General features: G+C 35.8%; 1 protein-coding gene across 4 annotated transcripts; it reads left to right on the top strand.

Moving 5' to 3' along the window:
* Positions 1-10,542: 10,542 nt before the first annotated feature.
* On the top strand, positions 10,543-14,407 carry LOC122052505 (receptor-like protein 4). Of its 4 annotated transcripts, none has more exons than XR_006132038.1 (9): positions 10,543-10,843; positions 11,136-12,191; positions 12,361-12,508; positions 12,851-12,922; positions 13,045-13,116; positions 13,508-13,579; positions 13,658-13,735; positions 13,882-14,049; positions 14,167-14,308. XR_006132038.1 is itself a non-coding variant. In XM_042614052.1 (9 exons), the coding sequence occupies exons 1-9, from the start codon at positions 10,726-10,728 to the stop codon at positions 14,280-14,282; spliced, it is 1,917 nt and encodes a 638-aa protein (XP_042469986.1). In that variant the 5' UTR covers positions 10,543-10,725; the 3' UTR covers positions 14,283-14,407. The 4 variants fall into 4 exon arrangements, 2 of the variants coding, with proteins under 2 accessions (XP_042469986.1, XP_042469985.1); XM_042614052.1 differs by having other exon boundaries at positions 13,865-14,049; positions 14,167-14,407; XR_006132037.1 differs by having other exon boundaries at positions 10,544-10,843; positions 14,163-14,305.
* The last annotated feature ends 213 nt before the right edge of the window (positions 14,408-14,620 follow it).

Consider the following 14,620-nt stretch of genomic DNA (forward strand, 5'->3'; position numbering starts at 1 on the left):
AATTCTGAAACTAAAGTTGAGAAATAAAATTCAACATCCAAAATACAGTTTATTTCTGGATTTCTCTGATTTCCTAGTTTCAGAAATGAAAGGAATATAGTGTATAAAGTTCAAAGAAATTTGATTCTACAGATCTGATTTTTGAAGCCAGGAACTGAAGCATGAATCTAATTTTTGAATTGTTACAGTAGTCTACTCCAAAGCCTGATTATGTGTGCCAAATCCTTATCCTATTTTTGAATAACATTGTTTTGAATTGAAATTTCTATCAACTCAATGCTAAATGAAACTTTTTATCGAGTTTAATTCTTCATGGTTCAAGGCAAGAATCACTTTAAGTTCAAATTCTGAAATTGGGAATTAAAAAACTAAAAGTACAAAAATCAATTTCATATCAGAATTTCCCTTTCTGATCCTGAATTTTAGAACTAAATCCTGAAGCTGAACCTTGGATATTGGAAAGTTATAGCCAAAACCTGAACTTGAAATGGGAAATAGTTAGGAAACGACACCACTGAACTTAAAATCTAAATTCTGGAATTCTAAAATTGAAACTTGGTTGTGTGTCAAGCCCTCTTCGTAGTACTGATCAATACATTGGGAAGTAAGTTTACGAAGTAAAGAAAAGAAGGAAATATGGCAGGGCATTCATCTATATAGCATTCATTGTATTCATGTCTTCCACTTTCATTTGAATCATATTGACTTCTTTTCTTGCCTTAACACTTATAATTTGATTTCATTTGATCCATTATTTCTTAGTCATCAACCTTCATAATTATGTATTCAAAGGCTCAGGATAGTGGTGAAGAGTAGAAGATAAGCAAACATATGGTAGTACATGAACATGAGTAGCTTGAGTTGCTCCACCATTACATGAATTTGAGATTAGGATTGAGAGCCACCAAAAATTTCCTTGTGAGGATTAGTTTATTGATATCATTTTCAGTTTATTCATGATAGTTTGAAGTCATTATGTCTAACCAAGGTAAGAATTGAAACCATGAATGCTTGAATTGTTGAAACTTGACAATCCTAAGTAACTTTCTTTTAATATCTTCTAAACATGATTGAAAATGATTAGGGGGTACAACCTTAGTTGTTTCCTTAGTTTTGTTCACTTGCACGAGACATACAAGAATAAGTGTGGGGGAATGATAAGTCATTATTTGATACTTTGTTTTGGGTGGTGATTTGGTATTTTGTATCCATTTGCATACTTAAAGTACGTCTTAAACTATGTTTATGAGTTGAAGATTATTTTTAACATCATTGTATTTTCTTCCTTGATTTATGATATTATCCGATACATATTTGAACTTGATCTTGTAGAACAAAGAAGTTGGTTCAAATTGCTACATGGTTTAAGAGAAGATGGAATCGCAAGGGGAATCTTGGTTCATCCAACTAAATTAAGGAGCTTAAACCCCTACTTGGTTCAATTTTATCCCACACCATTACCTTGATCTTAACCCAAGTTAACCCTCCTACACCAAATCCCTAAAACCTCACTTGCTCCAAAAACCTAAACCCCACTCAAATCTCAATTCAGGTCATAGTATAAAAACCCAATTTTATATGGATGAACAGTGGCACGGGTTAGTATTCATCCACATTTTCTTCACCACAGCCTCCGATCTCTTCTTCCTTCCTTCTTCTCAAGCTACAACATTGGAGTGGAGGCTAAAGGCAGCTTCTGGATCACCTTCAATCAGCTAGAAGCTCGTCGAAGAGGATTTTAATGACGAGTTTGCTGAATTATGGACCGTTCTTGAATTTCCACCATACCTCAGCTTCTTCATCATCTGGACATTAGTGATCATCAGAGTGGTTCTTTGGTGATTCCTGGAAGCTCTTTGTTCATTCACAACATCCCATTTCATCCAGTCAGCTCAGAATTTCAGATTCCATATCTGAATTTTCAATTTCGATTTGTTCTTGTAAGATTCATTGGAGAGGGTTTCTTCAAGAGAGATTGCAAGCTTCAAATTGATTCCAGAGTTCAGAGCTTACTAGTGCTTCTTCCCTGACTACCAGAGATGAGGGTTTCTATAAGTACCCCGTGGTAGTTTTGATGTGATCAACCAAGTCAGATTAGATCCTGTTGGTATTTAATCCCTATGTCTAAGTGTGTAGGAAGTCGAGCGAAAGATCTAGCTAGTGAGAAGGACGGCACAAGAGAGAGCTGACGGGCTCGGTGCTGCGGAAGAGTACGCGAGTGGACAAGAAGGAGGCGCGCGATATTTCTGAGGGACTAGAAGCCGGAGCGGAAGTTTGCTCGAAGGTTGAAAGTTGGGTTTGGGTGAGCCCTATTCCGGATGGCCAGATCACCCAAGTGAGTGGAGCCGGAGCAGAAAATTCAGACCAATGCGAGCAGGACTAGAGTGAAAGACCTGGACCAAAAAGTCAACTAGAAATTGACTTTCTGATCCATGCGCCCAGACTTGGTCCGAGCGCCCGGACTCCGGGCACTAGAAACCAAAAATTATCCAGAACATGATGTGGTGCATCCCGTTACGATGGGGATAAAAGTTTATCCCTTTCCAGATGCTTGGACCCCTTCTAATCTCCCCGACTAGGGTTATAAATACAGACATGGTCCCAAAAGCTTCGACAAAACACTTGTAATCAATTTATTTTGTCTAGCTTTGTAATTGTGTGCTTCAACGTTGTATGAGGCTACTCTGCCCAGAGGAGAATCTTAGTGTGCTTGTTAAGGTCTTGGATTAGCAATCCCCTAATTGCAAACCAAGTAAATTCGGTGCCTCTTTTTCTTAATTAGTTTCTTAATTTCTTTTATGCAAGTGTTAGTTTTAATTACGCTGTAAAGTACGAGAAAGGTGCCTTTCTAATTGCAGGGTAATTAACCCCCTCTTGTCAGCCGTCAAAGAGTCCAACAAGTGGTATCAAAGCAAGGTTCACTTCAGAAAGACTAACCATCGACCGAAGCAAAATCGATGGTCAGACCGAGCATCTACCCGCCAACATTTGAGGGGGAGTTCTTATTCTGGAAACGAAAAATGAAAGTATTTTTTAAAACTAATTTTGATATAATACTTTCTATGAAATTTGATTTTGATGTCCCCAAAAAAAAAGATGGAAAAGAACTCGAGGAGCATCTTTGGACTCAGATACAACGTGATAAATTCATAGCAAATGGTAGGCTGAGTTCCACCTACTGAGTTTTCTTCTTGCTCAAGAACTCAACAAAATTGGTAACTACCAATGTGTAAAAGAACTTTGGAAAAAGTTCTTGGAGCTCTACAAAAAACTAAAAGAAGTCGAATCCAACTCCTCGATGGGCATTGAGTTATCGACGGAAGAATCCGAGATCGAGGAATCTGCCGAAACAACACTCATAGCCGAATATCTACTAGAAGATAAAGAAAGTACCTCAAAAATGAGCATCGATGAAGGAGAAGACACTACAAAAGAAAGCAACAATGTAGGGGGAGCATCTACCAATGAATATATGGTAAGTCAGGTAAGTAAACTTCCTCCAAAGTAATTATTTAAAATGGTGCAAATACTAAGTAAATCATTATATAAAAAGAGAACAAAGTATGTAAAAATAAAGAAAGAATATGCATACTTAAAAGAAGAATTTCATAAATTAATAGATGAAAATGTAAAATTAAAAGATAAAATAAAAAAGAAAATTTTATGTTCAAATTTTTGGCATTTTCTAGAAAGAAATTACAAACATCATCGAAGGCCTAATTGGTATTTTAAATATCATAAGGGTCATATTGCAAAAGTTGATAGAAAATATATTCCTAATAACTTTTTTATTAATCTAGTAGGTAGGAACCTATATTGAGTTCTAAAGTCAGTTTTAAATTGAAAAAACATCATTCATGCTTAAATTAAATTCTTCTTGCAGATTTTACTTGACTTAATTTTCTTACTTAGAGTTGTCAATTTTTTGAAAGAGCTATGATACGCCCAAGGAAAAATCTTAATGAAATGCTCAAAGATAGACACATAAATTCATGGCCCACCATTTCACTTTTTGTGGGTCCCATTATTTTATGTGTCTATCCTTGAGCATTTCATTGAGATTTTTTCCTTGAGCATATCACTTTTCTTTTTGAAATTAATTTGATCCAAAATTCTTATGATAAAGAGGAGTTCAACACCGATCAGTAAGAAAAATTTAGAATTTTTTTATCTTTGAATCGTTTTTTTTTTAAATTATATCTTGTAGTGAATTTTTTTTTGTAAATCTTATTTTTCTGTGAATTCTTATCATGTTAACGATCAATTTTTGAAATTTTTTTTTTGCCCATTGGAAATTTTTTAAAAAATTATCAAAATGTAGTTTTTTTAAAAATTTTGCCTAAAATTAAAGAAATTTTTTTTCCTGTTCAACCCTTGTTAATATTTTAAGGAGTTTTTTTTTTTAAATTTTGGTTTTTCCTTAGACTTTTAATTTAAATTTTCTAAAGTCATTTTAACAGTACCTCCATTTTTAATGTGATCAAAAGGAGAGTAGTGAAAATTAAATATAGGGAGAGGGTAGTACAAATTCTTAAGTTTTGTACTTACAAATTTTTTTTTGCGCATTACTTGCAAATTCTGACTTGCAAAAATTATAACTATTAGTTGTTTGTGGATTATCCTAACTTAACTTGGATTTGCTCACATTAAAAAGGGGGAGATTGTAAGTACCTCGTGGTAGTTTTAACGTGATCAACCAAGTCATGTTAGGTCCTGTTAGTATTTAACTCTTGTGTCTAAGTGTGCAGGAACTTAGGAGCGTAGGAAGTAGATCGAAAGAAACAGCTAGCGAGAAGGATGACATGGGAGAGAGCCAACGGGCTCGATGCGTCCGAGGTATGAGATGCTGTGTAATAGTACGCGAGTGAACGAGAAGAAGGTGTGTGACGTTTCCGAGGGACAAGAAGCCGGAGCAAAAATTTACTCGAAGGCCAGAAGTTGGGTTTGGGTGAGCCCTATTCCGGATGGCCGAGATCACCCAAGCGAACGAAGCTGGAGTGAAAGATCCAGACCAATTCGAGCGGGACCAGAGCAGAAGACCCGAACCAAAAAGACAACTAGAAGTTGACTTTCTGGTTTGGTCACCCGAAACCAAAAATTATCCTGAACGTGACATGGCGCATCCTGTTGCGACGGGGATAAAAGTTTATCCCCTTCCAGACATCTAGACCCCCTTCCAGGCATTCCGACCAGGCTATAAATACTGCCCTGGTTCCAAAAGCTTAAACAAAACACTTGTAATCAATTTCTTTTGTCTAGCTTTGTAATTATGTGCTTCAACGTTGTAAGAGGCTACTCCGCCTAAAAGAGAATCTTAGTGCGCTTTTCAAGGTCTTGGATTAGCAATCTTCTAATTGCAAACCAAGTAAATTCTGTGCCTCTTTTTCTTAATTAGTTTCTTAATTCCTTTTATGCAAGTGTTAGTTTTAATTACGCTGTAAAGTACGAGAAAGGTGTCTTTGTATTTGCAGGGTAATTAACCCCCCTCTTGCTGACTGTCAAAGGGTCCAACAATTTCATCTTCGGCCTCTTGTGTGATAGCAAGAGGGTTTGCTTGTAAAGTTGCGATTGAGAGATTGGTTCATTTCATTTCCTGCATTTGTTGTTTAGTTCATGTATTTCAATTGTAGAACAAATTTCTTTTGCTAGTTGCTAAGTTAAATTCCATAGACTTAGTATTTTTGTTTGTTTAGTTGTAATTGAATTTTCATTAAGTAGTTTAGTCATTTCTTAAGAGCCAATTAGTTCAGTTTCATAGTTTGCTTACTTGCATTAGATTGCTTTAGATCATATTTCTATTTGTTTACAATTCCTTTTAGTGTTCATAATTTCATTCCGTAGTTTAATTACATTGATGGTGAAATCGTAGCATAGAGTGACAATGTGTTATGAGATCACTATTAATAGGTAGATCGGATGTTGTCTATTTCATTAGAGTAAATTTTATACTTGTTTTACTATCTCATTTGTTAGATTTAGAATCAAAATCCAAAATCTCCATTTTCATATCAAAAAACTAAAAACATAAATAGCATACAATCTTATAGTTATCATTCCATCGTTGCATTTATTGGGAGATGACTCGAGTTGACCCTACACTATACTAGCGTAGATAGATTCGGTACTTAATTTTTTTGATATTGTATCACGACAGTAAGATCTTATCAGGATCCCTTGTGCATGCACTCTAATGCTCAAATCAGAATAGTAGTCGAGCAAAAATGGAGAAGAAGATGAACAGTAGAACAGTAAATATGGATGTGTGTGCATTAGTGCACGCACCTGGCCAACGGAAAGGATTCCCTTTTTATACTGCCTCTCATAACCTCCGTAATAATGAGACGTCAAAGACTGTCTGGTGTCAGAATATGTCGGATGATGGAGGATGTACAACAGTCTTCCTCTAGATAGAGGAATGCTCCATTGTGTGTATATGTCAGAGTAATAGAATATTCTTTGACGAGTAGCCGTTATTATCTGATAGGCAGTTGCGATTCTCTGACAACACTGTCTCCTCGAGGGAGTCTGACCAGCTCTAGGGTCACTAGGGTTTATATTGGGAGTCTTGCCCATGAGAAGTGGAGAGATAAGCCCCGTAGGTCCGGCTAGCTCTAGGGCCGCCCGGATTTATGCTGGAAGCCTTGAGGAGCTGAGCCCTATAGTCTGATCAGCTCTAGGGTCGCCCAAGTTTATGCTGGGAGTCTTACCCATAAAAAGTGAGGAGCTGAGCCTCATAGGTCCGGCCGGCTCTAGGGTCACCTGGGTTTATGTTCGGCGCCTTGTCCATGAGGAGTGTGGAGCTGAGCCTCGTAGGTCCAACCGGCTCTAGGGCCACTCGGATTTATATTAGGAGCATTGTCCATGAGAAGTGGAAGTTAAGTCCCATAAATCCGACCGACTCTAGGGTTGCCCGAATTTATTCTGAAAGCCCTATCCAAGAAAAATGGTTCGTTCAACTATATATATCCTAACTTTCACCACTGTCTCTTAACTTAGATTGTCATATTAGCTAAGCTAACTAATTATCTTGAGTCATCGTGCAGAGAGGTGGAGGAGCATGTTCTTGGAATGTCTGAACACAGTTCAGTACTATTGATTACAGAAAACTTCAATGGGAGGATTTATACTCATAAAGGTTAAGTTGGTCAATATATCAAATGAATGTGTCAAAATCAAACTTTTTCAGTGTCCAAGTTTATTTAAGGATTGTTAGGAAGTAGGAACTAATGCACACAAGTTACAATCTAGGAGGTGAATCAGCATGTAAATTATACTCATCACGCAATGTAATTTTTCCTCTAACATAGGCAAGCACAATTCATATATATATATATATGAAAAAACTAAAAAAACAAAAAAAGGCACGCACACATGCACAACCATGTTAACAAGCTTTATATCAATAAATGGCTGCAAGTGGAATCTCATGGTAAATATTTTAATATAATTGTTTATGATCAGTTGGTAAAAGAATTCATATTTCTAATACCTCATCGTGTTTATTTAGTTTGTTTAGTTTTTCTTTGTTCACGATCCTACACCAGTGCGAAGTATTAGCGCAGACTAATATTAAAATATTGAACATTTCTCAAATGTGAGATTCATCCATCTCACGAAAGATTTTTTTATCTGAGGAGGAGAATGACTAAATGAGAATATGAGATGGGTTGCAACAATTATTTCCTGAATTAAGTAGTAATTAAACATGGCATCACTCGATCTTCTTTCAAATTTCGTTCTCAAGTTAAATCTAAGGCAAAAGTCATCAAATGACTCTTCTTAAATCAAGCCTCGAGACTCAAAGAGTCATCTCAAGTGTGACTGAATGAGGTAGAGTTTCGTCTTGTATGCATTTGGATTTTCAGTAAACGTAAGTGAGAAGATGAGTACGTAGCTTTCTCGGACTGTTTTGTCAGTATTACAATCAGGAATGATATCAAGGGCAATATTATCGACGAGGAGATCGAGCATGAAAAGCATAATTTGTAGCTAATTGCTTGGATGAGCATCAGGAAACAACAGAGAATATAAATTTATAGCGAATTCCTCAGAAGTTGAAAGAGGATGATGAATCAAAATTGCACTTTGCTTCCGATTCTCAATCTATGACTACATTCCTATAACAACCCTTTCGAATTTAGCACTCGAAAGAGGAAGAGGAACTACCTGAACTTACAGAGGTTTCTCTGGAGGAGGAGAGAACCAAAAGGTTCGCAGGGGCCTCGAGCCTCGAAGGAGGCAGATTGTGGAAGGATATCATCACGACCTAATCTGGAGGTGATCGGGCCGCCGTCTCCTAGCTTCTGTGGACGGAATCGGAGGAAGGGCTTGGGACGAATGTTCCGAGGACTCAAGAAGGAGGAGGATGGATTGAAAGCGGCTCCGGCGATGGCGGCGGCCGAGGAAGGTGAGTTGGAGCAGGGACGATGCAGACACGGTTGCTTTAATTTGCCCATTCTTCGTACAACGGAATCACATTTAAAAAAATTGTGAAAACATGTTTGCTTAAAAAAAGTTATTATTATTATTATTATGATAAATATAAAATTAAATTTTAGATAATTTAATTATTATAATAAATAGTAAATTTTAATTTTAATCTTTTATGTCTGGATTGAAAAAGTATAGAGCCAAGAGTCATTTTATATTTAATTTAAAACTATCATTTCTCATCTTAAATTAAGCTGCTGTTGTCAATTCAGTGACATCGTTGAAAATTTACCTGCAGTTCCAACATTTGACAGTGTGTCATCCCCGATAGGAGTTCTTCTGTACCGATGATAATACAAAATAATATACATATACATGACAAATAATATATTCAACAGTTCATACAGTTGGATATAAATACAATCATACAATATAATAAGTTCACACGACTGAAAGTAAATACACAATCACACAGTATAATAAGTTCACACCACTGAAAGTAAACACATAACTCAACATTTGATTCGAATCATACTCTGATATCAAAAAAATATCATCGGTATAGGGAAGATGCTGCTAAATTTTAGTAAATAAAATTTTACATGCTAGATTTTAGTAAATAAAATTTTACATGTGGTACGTATTAAAAAAAAATTCTACTCTCTCTAGTTAAATATATTTACATAATTATCTATATTTTTATTTATAAAAAATCATAAAAAATATAATTTTTCTTAAATTCAGTACATTAAATTAAAATTTAGTATATTTTCTATCAAATTGAGTACAATTTTGTTTCTCACCTCAATTAGATCTAGTATATTTTCTATCAAATTATGTACGATTTTTCCACCTCAATTGGATGATAAATATACTAGATTTTTTTTAAATGATACTCAATGGATAAAAAATATACTACATTTATTTTAAATGGTGTTGAATTTTGGAGGAATTATATTACGCAGGAAAAAAATCATACTCAATTTATTAGAAAATATACTCGATTCTATTTTAAAGTATTGAATTTAACCGGAATTATACTCGTTTTTAGACTATTTGTACCTACAAAATGTGAGGAGTAATTTTAATAAAAAATATACTCAATTCTAGTATAAAGTGCTAACTTTAAGAGAATTAATTTTAGTATATTTTCTATCAAATTGAGCACGATTCTTTTTCCACCTCAATTGAATAGAAAATATACTAGATTTACTTTAAATGATATTCAACTGAATGGAAAATATACTAGATTTTCTTTAAATGATATTCAACTGAATGGAAAATATACTAGATTTTCTTTAAATGATGTTGAATTTAGGAGAAATTATATTAAACAGAAAAAAAATCTTGCTCTTTAATAGAAAATATACTCATTTTAGTATAAAGTGCTAAATTTAATAAGAATTATATTTATTTTTAGATTTTTTTGATATAAAAAATATAATGGGCAAATTTGATAGAAAGTATGCTCGATTCTAATATAAATATTGACTTTAAAGGGAATTATATTATTTTTTGACCTTTTATATTTCAAAAATTTGAAGGGTAATTAGATTATAATTTTTACATGAAAAAATTGAAATAAATAAAATTTTATATGTAGAGAGTGGAAATAAAATTTTATTTTTTATTATTAAGGATTACATGTAAAATTTAAAATTACGATGAGGAAGTTGAAGTAAATATAATTTTATATGTAGAGAGTGGAAATAAAATTTTATTTTTTATGATTGAGGATTACATGTAAAATTTAAAATTATGATGAGAGATTTTTCTCTAATTTATCTTAATTGAATCCTGTCCAAAACTAAATAAGCCTGCAAAGCGTGATCGTGCGGCAATGATTACCCCACTCCAAATCCAACGTCCACGCGAAATCGCATTATATTCTGAAAAAAATATCTGCAAAAAACGTCCACACGACCTTTTGGACGTGTAGTGCCGGCCGGCACGACTGCCGGTAATCAAGCCGCTGTTTACCCAAGTCAACTCTGCTTGCCAACTCCATGCCAGACAACACACGATCATCAAAAATCGCACCACTAATTGACTAACTTTAATCAATCCAAGAAGAATAAACTACGATTCCACAAAATTTAAGTTTTCAAAAAAGACAACATGATCACAACTCCTGCCTTTTCATGCTTCTTCCTTTCCATCCCCACTTCCACTGCAGAGAATAGAAGAAAAATCTACGCGTGCTCCAACAATCACTGCAAGCACTCTCCTCCCCCCTCAATGCCTTCAACAATCTTCCATTCTTCTTTTGACAGAGATTAAGTTCTTGAAGGGTTGATGCAAAGAAAAAAACAGGAGTTGCAAACATCAATAATGCCTCCTAGGTCTCTTGTTTACCGGTGTTTCCTTCTCTCCACCATTTTATCTGCTATTGGGACTGCAGCTGCTCAAAATGGTTAGAGCTTATAAACTAATTTTCCTTTCTTCTCTTCGTTCTGGTTTTTTTTGGCATGGTTTGTTCTTTTCTTCCCCTCTCTTCTTTGCGATAATTTATTGGCCTTGATCTGTGTGGAAGAAGCAGAAGATTTGGAATCGTAATGAATCACATTTGTTCTTTTCTTTCAGTGATTCAAAAATGGTTATGAATCTACAATGCAATTATGTTAAAATTTTCAGTTCATTTTCCAGAAACTATTGTTGAGAGACGTGTTGTTGGGGTTTCCATTGACTTGTTTGTTCTTGAATAGGAGAACCATACTCAATGCGCATAAGCTGTGGATCTCAACAGGATGTTACTACTAGTCCTACAAGTACCTTATGGCACAGAGACTTTGGTTACACTGGTGGAAAATCGGCGAACGCCAAGATTCCTAGTTATATCGAACCTCATCTGACCACTCTTCGGTATTTTCCTCTGTCGGATGGCCCTGAGAACTGCTACACCATTGGTAACATCACTAGAGGTCATTACCAAGTGAGATTGTTTTTTGCGCTCATCAACGATTCAAACTATGACAGTGAACCCATTTTCGATGTATCGATAGAAGGGACCCAAATCTACTCTTTGCAGTCTGGTTGGAGCACCACTGATGAGCAGTCATTTGTGGATGCTTTGGTATTTGCTAACAACACATCTTTGACTACCTGTTTTCATAGCACTGGCCATGGTGATCCATCCATTCTCACAATTGAGATCCTTCAAGTAGATGACGATGCTTATGGTATCGGTCCGATATGGAGTAAGGGGACAGTTCTTAGAACAGCAAGAAGATTGACATGTGGTACTGGGAAGTCGGCATATGACGAAGATTACGGGGGCAACCATTGGGGTGGTGATAGATTCTGGTTTGGAGTTTCATCATTTGCAGATTCTAGTCAGTCAATCTCGACCGAACATAATATCACTCGCGCATCAGTTTCGCCAAACTACTACTCAGAGATGCTATATCAATCTGCCATTGTAGGGGATGATCTACAGCCTGATTTATCATTCCAAATGGACCTTGATCCAAATAATAACTACTCATTGTGGCTTCACTTTTGTGAGATTGATCCGGGAATAACTAAAGAACAGCAAAGAGTTTTCGACATAGTGATAAATGGTGATGTTGCTTTTGAAAGTGTTGACATTATTAGTATGGCAGGGGGAAGTCATGTAGCCCTTGTGCTGAATAAAACTGTCCAGATGAGTGGAAGGACACTCACAGTTGAGCTACGCTGTGCGGATGGAAGTCATGCAATCATAAGCGCAATTGAGGTTCTTGAGGTTATTTTGGCAGAGTTTAAAACTTCAGCTGAGGAAGGTAAATCTCATTTTGTAAAATAAGAAATTGCATCTTTTGTGTACTATTGGTTCTTGTTGCTCACATTTGTTCAGAATTCATGGTCCTGCATGCTAAGTGAATCAGTGGTTATGGCATATATAGCTCATGTTTTTCACAGTTTAACTATCTTTGAAACCCTTTCTTGCAGTGAGCGCTTTGCAAATTTTGAAGAGCTCTTTGGGGCTTCCAAGTCGTTTTGGCTGGCACGGTGATCCATGTGTTCCTCAAGAACATCCATGGAGTGTAGTTGAATGCCAATTCGACAGCGCTAGTAACAATTGGGTCATCTACGGATTGTACTTTCTCAACCTTATATTTTCCTCCCTTTTAGTCTCTAATATTCACACAAACTGAATGCTTAGTTTACATTGTTTAGAGGTTAGTTTTGTGGTATTGTCTTCTTCGTTTTGTTTTAGAATTTCCAAGTGACCACCTATTAACAAGGCAATAGAGGATTTTAGTGAACTATACCACTTGGCACCTTCATGACACTGACTTAAGTTCATACAAAGTTACTTACTAATTGAATCTTCAGTACTGACATTAGACCTTCAGCATTGTTCTGCATACATCTGAAGAGATTTGCCATTTAACAACATCGAGAATGCTAACGATATGTACTTTTTTTTAATGTGCAGAGGTCTTGATAATCAAGGATTGAAAGGTTCCTTGCCTGATGATATTGCTACGTTGCAACATTTGCAGAACTTGTAAGTGTATCTAGTAGATTTGTGTCTTTTGTGTGTTTTAGTGTCTCCATTATCCGTCTAAAAAACAATTTAAGCGAGAAGCTAATAGTTAATTTACTTGTTTCTTTCCTTATTTTCTGCAGAAACTTAAGCGAGAACTCCCTATTTGGGTCAATACCATCCTCTCTTGGCAATATTACTGGGTTGCAAATACTGTAAGTTAATCTACCATCCTTGACATGAAAACTTCTTTATACACTGCAGTTACTGTAAATGGTCGTAGTCATTGAACATCACTCATTCACTCATTCATTCGGTATCTGTCTAAACAAAGTTCAATATTCATCTTCTCTTAGGATTAAGCTGTTCAGACTTTCAAAAGTGTAGTAAGTACCAGGAATGCTAAGAATGAATTCATCTTCTCTTAGGATTAAGCTGTTCATACTTTCAAAACTGTAGTAAGTACTAGGAATGCTAAGAATGATTCTCTTGTTCATGTTTTAAGGTTACCATTCTGAAGCTATGAGATTCGGTCTTTCACAATCTTAACTGCAACTCTGCGAATGAGATGAATTATTTCTTAACTCTATGTTTCTCCATTGTTAGAGACCTCTCCTACAACCAATTGAATGGATCAATTCCAGAGAGCCTTGGCCAGCTAACATTGTTACAGATTCTGTAAGAAGGATTACAAAGCAGGAATTTATTATTCGACGTTGCTCAGTGATTCTGAATTTTTGCTTCACATTCTTGCAGAAATCTCAATGGAAACCTTTTATCCGGAAGAGTTCCTGCAAGCCTCGGAGGAGCTCCACTGCACCGGGCTAGCTTCAAGTAAGAACTCTCTCTTATGACTTTATGATGTGAACTTCTGAGGGTTTGTAGTGTTCAGGATGGATATTGATTGATCGATAAATCTTCGCTGTGCACTATGAGAATGCTTACTGAGATGAAATGTATCAGTTTTACTGGTAATGCAGGTCTCTGTGGAATTCCTGGATTGCCGGCTTGTGGCCCTCATCTATCTCCTGGAGCTAAACTTGGCATTGCTTTTGGGGCTTTGTTTGCATTCCTTCTAGCACTTGTTATCGTTCTCGTCTGGTGGAAACGAAGAGAGAACATCCTTCGCGCCCAAATGATAGCCGCCGGTACTTGAACATCTTCTATATTCAAAAATCAAAAAGAAAGGCAAAAAATAAAAAATTGAAGACTTTGCATGAACTAATTGTGACTTGACTTCTTTCTTGTTCTTTTGTTGAAGCAAGAGAAGCACCCTACGCCAAAGCAAGAACACATTTTACGCGCGATGTTCAAATGGCGAAGCATCATCGAAAACACGAATCAGCTGCTCAGAATCACACTGAGAGCGGATCCAACTTGATCTTATAACTTGAGTTTATGTACCCCTTTAAATGTTTGCATTGCAATTATAGTAATTATTTTATATTAGTAAGGTTAGATTGTAACTTTTTGACTTAAGAGAGTTAATACACAAGAAGTTTTATCCTAAGAAAACATAAAAGCTGTTAGAGACTATTTTAGGATGGATTTACTTGGATGGAAAGATTGGAGGGAAAAGGGGAGGAGGAGAAATGGCATGAAAATGTATGTATAGTTTTGTGAGTCTTTTGCTTTTTCAACTCGTCTCCTATATTCCATCCTAGTAAAGCATCCTTGTCAAATAAATAGAAGAGAATCAAGGATGGAAAGGGAAAAAAA

Source organism: Zingiber officinale, chromosome 3A (genome assembly GCF_018446385.1).
Source record: "Zingiber officinale cultivar Zhangliang chromosome 3A, Zo_v1.1, whole genome shotgun sequence".
In the NCBI taxonomy this organism is placed as follows: domain Eukaryota; kingdom Viridiplantae; phylum Streptophyta; class Magnoliopsida; order Zingiberales; family Zingiberaceae; genus Zingiber; species Zingiber officinale.